Source organism: Numenius arquata, chromosome 2 (genome assembly GCF_964106895.1).
Source record: "Numenius arquata chromosome 2, bNumArq3.hap1.1, whole genome shotgun sequence".
Lineage (NCBI taxonomy): Eukaryota > Metazoa > Chordata > Aves > Charadriiformes > Scolopacidae > Numenius > Numenius arquata.
Genome location: NC_133577.1, coordinates 79,112,278 through 79,121,553, shown reverse-complemented (window position 1 = coordinate 79,121,553; position 9,276 = coordinate 79,112,278). Strand labels below are relative to the sequence as shown.

Sequence of the window (9,276 nt, the reverse complement as noted above, 5' to 3'; positions counted from 1 at the left end):
TCTCTCTCACACACAGAGGCACACATACATGTACACACGCATCTCAGCCTTGCACGTATTGTCTTCAGCCCTCAGCACAAGTTTCTGTGCTCTCTGGCATTTATTCAAGCACACCCCTTCGCAGGAAGACAAGCCGCGAACTTCCCCTGTACATTCAATAGTAAATATACATATGTATTTCCCATGGGTGCGCACACCCTCCTCCCATTTCCACATGTGCAAGGAGGCATAGAAACAGTCCACCAGCACCACCGCCACCACACACACCCTTTCATGGCACTTTTTTTCTTCTCAAGCACCATGCCAGCATTGGCAGAGGGCACCCTATTCCTTTTGTTCCAACCTACTGGCCAAGGATAGGGAGGGCAGAAGGACGAAAACCCTTTTTTCCCTGCCCTCCTCACTAAAAGAATATGCCAAAACAGGCTTGCTGCACCCTGAAGTGACAGTGACAAAACTCCCCACCCTTCCCTGTTCTTTAGCTCTGTTCCACTGTGTTTGCTATCCAGACACCTTATAGGATCATGGGTTTATTTTGCTTTCTCCACAGACATTTCAAGTATAAAGTTACTGTATATACTCGCGTATAGGCTAACCCATACTATACACTGCTCCCACCCTTGAAGTATGCCACAACTAGTGAGCAATTCACAGCTAATGAACCAACCCTGCACCCCTTTCCCCAAACTCCTCTCATTTCAGTGCAAACCAGCATTCTCTGTCAAAGATCCCAGCAGCCTCCCTGACTCCAGGGTTGCTTTCCCAAACTCAGACCCCACTTCCTTTCCATCTCTCCCCTGGTCTGCCACAGATTCAACGGCTGTAATAGCCATAGTGAAACCACTAGCCAGACCTGCAAACAAGCCTTCTCTCCCTCCCCCCACACCCCCCAGCAGACAATTCAAAATTTTAGCGTAAAATTTCTCAGCATATACGCAAATATATATATATTTCAGCCCTAAACCCCCATAGTCTTCACAAAATAATGTAACGAGAACCTCAGTATAGCTAACATAAGTGCATCATCAAGTCAGTCGTGTTATTCACCCTTCACTTTCTCCATGTCTTCGAACACTACTTTTCTAGGCAGTCTTAGGAAGAGTTGCCTCAGCAAGCATCTTTTCCTGCATGTCCATTACACTGCTTCTGCTGTCTCCTCCTGCCACACACATTTGTGTGCGTGCACATGCCTTTGTCTGCTGGGAGCCAGCAAGAGTGAAATGTTAGTCACTGCCGCTCCCCCTCAGCCCACCCCTTCCCTGCCTTTTTCTCCCCTTCCTGAAATCACGAGCGAGGATATCCAACTCCGACGTCACTGTAAAGTGCAATGGCCAGGAATGGAGGAGAATGGGAGGAGCGAGAATATGGAAAAAGAGATAAAAGGGGAGGGATGGGAAAGAGGAGGAGGAAGAGGGGAAACCAAAGAGGTGGCACTTGTCACCAGTGCTGCACTACTCAGAACTCCAGTATCCCACAAACTAAGGATGACCCGGGAGAGTAGCTGATGGGATTGATCCCACCCCACCCTCCCACACTCCACATACACCCCCAGTTCCTCCCCGCGCTCTTCCCCTCTCACTCAAACGTCAGACTCAATACTGGAGAGTTTCTCATAAACATGCCCGTTGCTGGAGCCATTGAAAGCCCTGGGGTTTTTGTTGTTAGGCACACAGGGGTTGGACTGGTTCCCTATACAGATGTCCTTCTGGAAACGGGCTGGCACAGCCCCATGAAGGGCTGAGACCACCGGCTTGTTGGTGGTGACGATGGCTCGGAAGTCTGGCCTGGCTTTGGGCCCTCCTGCCACCACAGGCTGCCTGAAGAAATAAGATTTGCTGCCGTGGAGCAAGCATTGGTCATCCCCAAAAGTGGGGATGAAAGGGTTTTGGGTGACCCGGTCGGGGTAGAGCGACTTGCTGAGCATGTAGCCCCCGCTGCTGCCGGGGTTGTTGTGGTGGTGGTAGCTGGTGGCGGGCACTGAGGACTTGTTGTTGGCAAACGTGGTCTCACTGGCTGGCATCTCAAACATGTGAGCGTAGGGGCTCCCTTCCAAAAAGCGGCCCTTGTCCTTGAGGCTGACGCTGCGGGGGGCCAGGGCCGAGTCATCCTTCTGCAGGTCCACAAAGGTGTCGTAGGAGTGCTGCCGGCGGAGCTTGTTGCGGTTCTTCTTCTGCACCTTGGAGGCAGAATTGGAAGGGCTCTGAGGATATTTGGAGGAGGAGGTGGCACTGGTGGCCACGGGCACAGGGGCAGGTGGCTGGTCCAGCTCTTGGAGCGAGTTGTCCTCACTGATGTCATACAGGTTGCCCGCTTTCTTGCAGGCCTCGCAGCGGATGCAGGCCTGGCGGGTGGAGTTCTGCCCCACCACCGATGGCGTGTAGTTGTGCAGCTTAGAAGGGCAACCGCGGCAGAAATTAGCCCCAGGCCGGTCCTCCCAGTCTAGGTTGGTCAGATTCTTCTCCCATGGCGCCGGCACCCCACTCACAACGCCATGCTTGTGCTCATTGCCTCCTCCAAACTCGCCCGAGCCATGCTTGTGGTGGGCCCTGTTCGTGCAGGATCCACCCCCTCCTCCTCCCGTATCGCGCTTAAACTCATCTCCCCGCTCTTTGTAGATATCTGTCAGGTCCACGTGCTCCCAGTGCGGCGAGTTCTCTTTGGCCCGAAACTGGTCCAGGTAGAAGTCCCGTAGCCCTTCCTTGTCCCTGAAGTAGCGCTTGTGGTCAGGCGAGCGGGGTGGGCGCCGGCGGTAGGCCAGCTCTATCTCATCAAACTCCCGCCGGGACTTGGCAGAGGCTGGGCGCTTCTTCAGGCTGTCCTTGTACTGCTGCTTCCGCCTCTTGGCCGCGTTGCCCTCGATGTTACCGTAGGTGACCGTGTGAGTGGAAATGTCAGAGACGTCCGAGCGGATCAGGTCGTCGTGGGCCCCGCTGCCCCCATAGCGGTCACTCTTGAAGGAGAACTTGCCATAGAGGTCACCCAGCTGGCTGTGCTTGGCAGGGGGTAACCCCAGGTCCAAGGGCTTCTTCCCGATGGACCGCGACTGGGCATTGAAGGGCGGGTTGTCACAGTCGTAGAGCCCATCGATGGAACTGGTGCTGCCAATGCTGTGGGGACGGTGGTGGTGGTGGTAGTGGTCCTGATACACATTGCTGTCCTTCAGCTGGAGGTTGCCAAAGGTCCTTTCCACCTCACTAATATAGTCACTAAAGAGGTTCTCCTCACAAGGGGGGTTGTTGTAGGACTTGCAGTCTGAGTGGGTGAAGCTGCGGCGGTGCTCGGAGATATCATAGACCGACGATTCGCGGCGGATAAAGTCCAGGGCACTTTGCGGTGAGCCATTGACCCCTGACAGGTTGGCCATGTTCTTGGCTGTCCGAAGTAGGCGGAGGATGTTGGAATGGGTGTTGTTCATAGTTGCCGTGGGAGAGTTCATTGCTGACTGGCGTTCCTCGATGGCCACGCCATGGATGCAGCTGTAGATACCCTGAAATGAGAGAAAGCAGGAAGGTGAGTGGTCCTGCAAAGAATACACGAAAGGGGACCTGGACTGGGAAGCACTCTGTGCAGCAATAGCATGTTCCTGTAGGACAGCAAGGCCTGTCAGCCTTCCATCATGAAGCACAATCAAATCAAATGAAACCAGACCTGCTTTACCAACCCTTGCTGCTCTGCCCCTTTTTCTCTCCCCTCACATTTTTTCTCTCCCCTCCATTCCTCTTCCTCTGTTTTGCTTCATGCCATATCTGTAGGATGCAGGAATACCTGCTTGCATCTGCAAGAGTTACTCAAACCTAGTAGGTGTAACATGGAATTGCAAATGGGGAAAATAATATCCTTGGGAACAAAAGCATCAAGACAAATGATTCTGTGTGGATAAGAGGAAGAAAGTCTGTTTTGGCCCTTGAAATTCATCTGGACATCGGTGAATCAACGAGACAGAAGCTATCTTAAAAAGGGAACAGTTTCATTTGTCATAAACTTAGCAACATTAATCACCAGTACAGATTAGAGAAGGAAACAGAAAAAGAGCAGGACTGCCGAATAGGTATTTAGGTCTTTTGCATCTGTTTGAGTGAGGTACAATAGAATTTTTAATTGCATTCTGTTAAATTTAACAGTGATAACAGGCTCCAAATTGACATCCCTGAAAGCAAAGTCCTCTATTCAACCTCAAATCAGCCTGATTCCCCCACATTCCCACTAGCTCATTTCATCCATTACACAGACTGTTTGCAAAAGCTACCCCTAGGAGTAGAAGGAAAGGGGCTCATTTATTCCCTGGCCTGCCAAATGGCACCTGCTGATTAATGTCAATTGTGAAATGGACACCATCACATCATGTTACCATGGTTTCTCAGCAGCTAGCAGATGTTCAACACTTTTCAGACTTTTCACCAACCTGGCCCAGGTCTAACAGATAACCCCAGAATGAAAGAATCTGTACTTAGCTAAGGATCACCAAAACACAATCCCCCATCTCATCTCCAGACTAAACCAGGTTAGAAACTAACAATATAGAAGAGCGGCTGTGCCCCTGCATTGAAAAGGCTTTATCATTTTCCTTAACAATATGTTATGTAGCAATTATATATGCCTTGCACAAAGTTAACTCTGTAACATCAAACACTGAGGTCAAAATTCCCTCACTTCAGAATGGAACGGGAGAAAGGACCAGTGGCTTGAAAGAAGGGAAAAAAAAGCTCCAAATGGCATACTGTAAGCTACACGAATAGCAGAAAGATGACTCAGAAATTAGTAGAATCTGCTTTAAATATAAGTATTATACCCTAAGGAAGATTTGCATAAAGCAATTGCTAAATTCATGTGGTCATCCTCTCTGGAAGGACTTCTGCACGCTTTAGGGTGTGGCTTTTGGTTAGGGACTTCTGACTGTTCATGTTACAGTTAACTTCTCTTTACATTGCATTTTCATTTCCAGGTGAAATTTCGCTTTCCATGACTACAATCCAGCAGAGATGTCACAGAAAAATATTAGATGCTCTTGCAACATTAATGGTGAAAAAGATGCCAGCCTTTATCCTGCAGACCACCACTCCATACCATCTGAGTGTTAGAAAGTCCTGGTGGATTTCCCCACCTCCAGTATCTAGGATAAAACAAATAAGTCCTGTGTTCTTCCTCGCTAGCTAATGACACTCACCCTGCTGATGGAGAAGACCACACCGGGCTTGCCAGAGCAGACGCCCATGAAGCAGTGGCGGAATTGCCAGTAGAAGAGATGCTCACAGATGAAGGTGATGAGACTGAGAGCCATGGCTGCTCCCAGCATGTAGAAGACACCTGCCATGTTATCTATATCTAGCTGGCTGCTCATAACCTCATTCTTCTCATTGTGACAAATGCCAGTGAGCCACAGCGCTTCCAGCTCCTCCATCTCCCCTAGAAAGACAGAGAGAAGAAAAGAAACAGGTTAGATAGCCCTGCAATGGCTAAAGAGCTCGAGCTGGGAGAGACTGAAAGCAAGAAGCCGATCTAAGGTCATTTCCAGTGGCCACGCTCTTTTTCCAATTCTATTACATCCATGAAATATCCTGACTGGCCTTCTGATAGGGGCAGGTGCAATTTGTCACAGGGAAGGAAACAGGATTTTTCCACCGCCACATATTAGCCACAAAAAGCTGTCTCACAGGACACAGACATTTGCCAAATGTCTACACTGAGATTCTGAAAAAGTTGTCCACCAGGTGACTGAAGACCTGGCCTCACAAACTTCCACTTTCATATTAGGTCAATGAAGGGAAAAGTCAGTGACTGACACTGGTAGACAAAAACGAGTCACTTCTAAATGAAAACATTGTATGTTTCCAGCTCAAAACTCAAAATATTAATTTTTTAAAATCAAAATGTCTGATTTTGAATTTGTTTGCATCATAACCATAGCTCATTAAAACTAGGTGCAATGTTCCCAAAAATATTTGTGCATTTTTACCTTCTTTTCTCCCCTTCACTTTTGTCCAAATTCATCACTTCCAAGCCCTTCAACCAATCAAAAATATTACTAATTTGTATCAGCTAGGAACAAATGTTCTGTAGTCTAATTTCATACCCCACTTACTCCCATTATAGTATTTTCATGAAGGGAGAGAGAGATAAACACTCACAGAGACATTCAGAAATAAACTAACTTTGCAGGTTGGCAATTCTTTTCATTCTGTTAGGAAAGTTAGTTTTTCACATTTGCAACCTCTAGTCCAGTGACAGAGGGAAAAAAATCTGTATATTTATGTGGCGCGATAGCACAGTCTTTAAAGCTTTATGGAGCACTTACGTCTTTTTCTGAAATAATAGATATTAGGTTGTTTAGGAGACAGAACATCCTATCCTTCAGGTGCCCACTTTTCTGCTGAAGCGTATCAGTTATACTCTTTCCATATTTATTACACTGTATGTTATTTTCAGATTTCAGGAAAAAAAAAAGAAATATTTATAAATAAAATAACCTGTGAATTTTATACATTCAAAAGAAGGACACAGCAAGATGTAATATGGAATGGAAGGGGAAAGCCAGGAAAACATTTTCTAAGAAGGAATTCCTTATCCCACAAATATTTTTTTTTTAATAACAGCAATTTCTCTGTAAAGGATGAGATGAACTAGGTAACTATAATGTTCTGATTGAAAACACACTCCAAAATATGCTTCTGAGTCTCAAGTCCTTCCTTGTTTTTTCTGAGGTCTTGGAAAATCTGAGTTAAATCTTTCATCCAGAAATACTTACCCTTTAATTTTGTAAACTCTGCATGGCTTGATCCTGTCTAGAACTATAAAGCATGGGAAGACCACAGGAAGTCCAGTATAATTAGTGGGTTTGGTCATGGCAGAACCTCAAAGGTAGTGAAAAGTTCACAACAGAAACCTTGTTTTTATAAAACATTCTTTACACAAGATATTCTTCAAACACACATCTCAGCTGGTTCTGTGAAACCTTCAGTGCTTTTGACATTGCTTTTGATGATACTGCTACCCTGCATCAGCAACATAAACCAAGTGACATCCTCACATTTTTGGTGTAATGCCTCTAACAAACCCTTTTTAATAATTTCCTGCTCTCAACTCAAATCTGAAGCATCAGAGCCAGGAACTTGTATTTCTTACATGGGAAACTTGGTATTTCTTAGGAAAACTCCAACTCCTCTTTTTCTTGTCACTTACCATCTCCAAAAAGCTGTAGAATGGCAAGATCAACCTGGCGCTTCCAGCCTGAGTCCTTTTGGATGGCAATGCCATAGCCAGTGGAGGCAAACACTTTCCCACTCCCAATCGTCACCAGCTTGCAGCCTTCATCTCTTCCAGCCATGTAATTTAGCACTGCTGCGTCATAAATGAATGCATCCAACTTCCTGCACAGGTGCAAGAAACAAGAGGGATATAGTACAGAAAAGATAGAATCTGTATGAGTTCAAAGGGGTTCTCAGGTAATTAAGGCAGAAACGAACGTCTTTCAGATAGACTGTAATAGGTTGCATATTCACCTTCATCAGAGTTAACTAAAAACTGAGCCTGGAACCTGTTTACAGGTGAAACTAGATTATAAATGAGGACTGTCTATTTCTTTCTGATTCTTTGATAATCGCAATTTCTGATCTGAAAGAAAATTTGGAATACAAACATACTGCAAGATAAAGATGAATGAAGAGGAAGTCAAGGGGATCTATAGTCCTAAGAATAGCTTATATTTGTGTACTGCCTTTCATCTCAAAGGAACGTGAAATGTTTCACAAAATGTATCAATATTAGATAGCAAAGTAGGGGTTGGAGTAAGGAAAACATTATCTCCGATTCAAACTGCTGGCATCACTTAACTGAGTAAAATGTAGTTTTTTCGAATTAAATATAGTCAGGACATCATGTTTAACTCCTCAGTTACTGTGAAAAGCACTATTTGATCTTTACCAATGTCAAGTGGCCACAACAACAGCTTTATGTTTTACCATGCTGAGTAGCTCTTTGGTAAAGAGTGCTTAGCCGAAAACCACAAGAAAAATTCTATTTCAACACAGAGAAATCCCCATTGTGGGCTGGGATGGGTAGACAGCACAACAGACTGATGAGAGCCTTCCACTCACTGCAACAAATTGATTTGGGTGTGGGGGGCAGTCTCGGGGGCTGCATCTTCCACATAACCAAAGACAGACAATGAGTAAATCCTCCCACTAGATCTGAAACGAAGCACTTTCCGATAAAAGACCAAAGACCTTCCACCTTGCACATTCTCACACCCACGCTATCTTTTCAATCCACCTCCTGCACATATATTTCCACTATGATGATTATCTCAGTTCAAGTGCATATCTGTGGGGAAGTCTGTCCAAGGATGGATATAAAGCCAGGATGACATCTACCACAAGTGATGAGCTCTATTTCATCCATATATTTCCAGGACAGAGCATATTTATTTCCTGGATGATGACTATCCTGGCAAATGTACCTTCCCAGGATGGCATCCAACAATGGTACAATCATTTATAATGGGCTGTGTGCCTCTGAACCTGGCAAACAGGTCTAGGAATATTCAGTCAATCTAGTAATTAAATTGGCTGAACATCTTCATTCGTGCTTTGGAATGAACTTTCTCATAAGAGTGCAACATGAGTGTAAGCAAGAACGTTTTTTTTTCACTGGGGCTGGGCTCTGACAACCAAAATGGTCAGCTCTGGGAGGAGGTCTTTAATTGTAAAGGAAAAAGCTTGCAAAATGGCATTTTAAGTTAGCTCCTTTACAGATTCACTGCTATTAAAATAGGATGAGCAGTTCAAACATACGTTTTGCTAATGAGTTTTCCCACATTTCCCAAAATACCCAAGGAAATTTTATATACTTCCTCATTATTCAAACATTTTGTTCAGCCCTTGATACTAAAATATTCCAGAGAGAAGGGCTACTTCCAAACTATTTGCTTCAAGCACACCTTCTATTACATTATATTAGCTAGTAATACACTGGGGTGGGATTAGTCTGACAAGGATTGTTTCAGCTTCCTGATTAACATAATCTTTTATACATAGAAGAAGGGAAAACAAAGGAATTTCCAGATGACAATATGAATGTTCTGAAAAAAATTTTGTCCAAAGAGGCCTGTGAGCTTTCCCTGTGTATGCATAAGGACCTATTGGCATGAAACATCTCAATGAAGCAAGGTCTTCGGGACTAATACACACAAAGCTAACATACACAAGGATACAGAAGATCCTCTTATTTTTTTAAATAGTTTTATAAACACAGCAAAACCAGAAACTCTTACACAGATGTCAA

General features: G+C 45.1%; 1 protein-coding gene across 1 annotated transcript in view; it reads right to left on the bottom strand.

Moving 5' to 3' along the window:
- Positions 1 to 1,579: 1,579 nt before the first annotated feature.
- The window catches only part of GRIN2B (glutamate ionotropic receptor NMDA type subunit 2B), a 171,180-nt gene continuing 163,483 nt past the window's right edge, over positions 1,580 to 9,276 (bottom strand). The window contains exons 10-12 of the mRNA XM_074164357.1: positions 7,177 to 7,364; positions 5,165 to 5,403; positions 1,580 to 3,487 (exon numbers count right to left, since the gene is read on the bottom strand). Coding sequence (XP_074020458.1) covers positions 1,580 to 3,487; positions 5,165 to 5,403; positions 7,177 to 7,364 — 2,335 coding nt within the window. The remainder of the gene's footprint in view (positions 3,488 to 5,164; positions 5,404 to 7,176; positions 7,365 to 9,276) is intronic.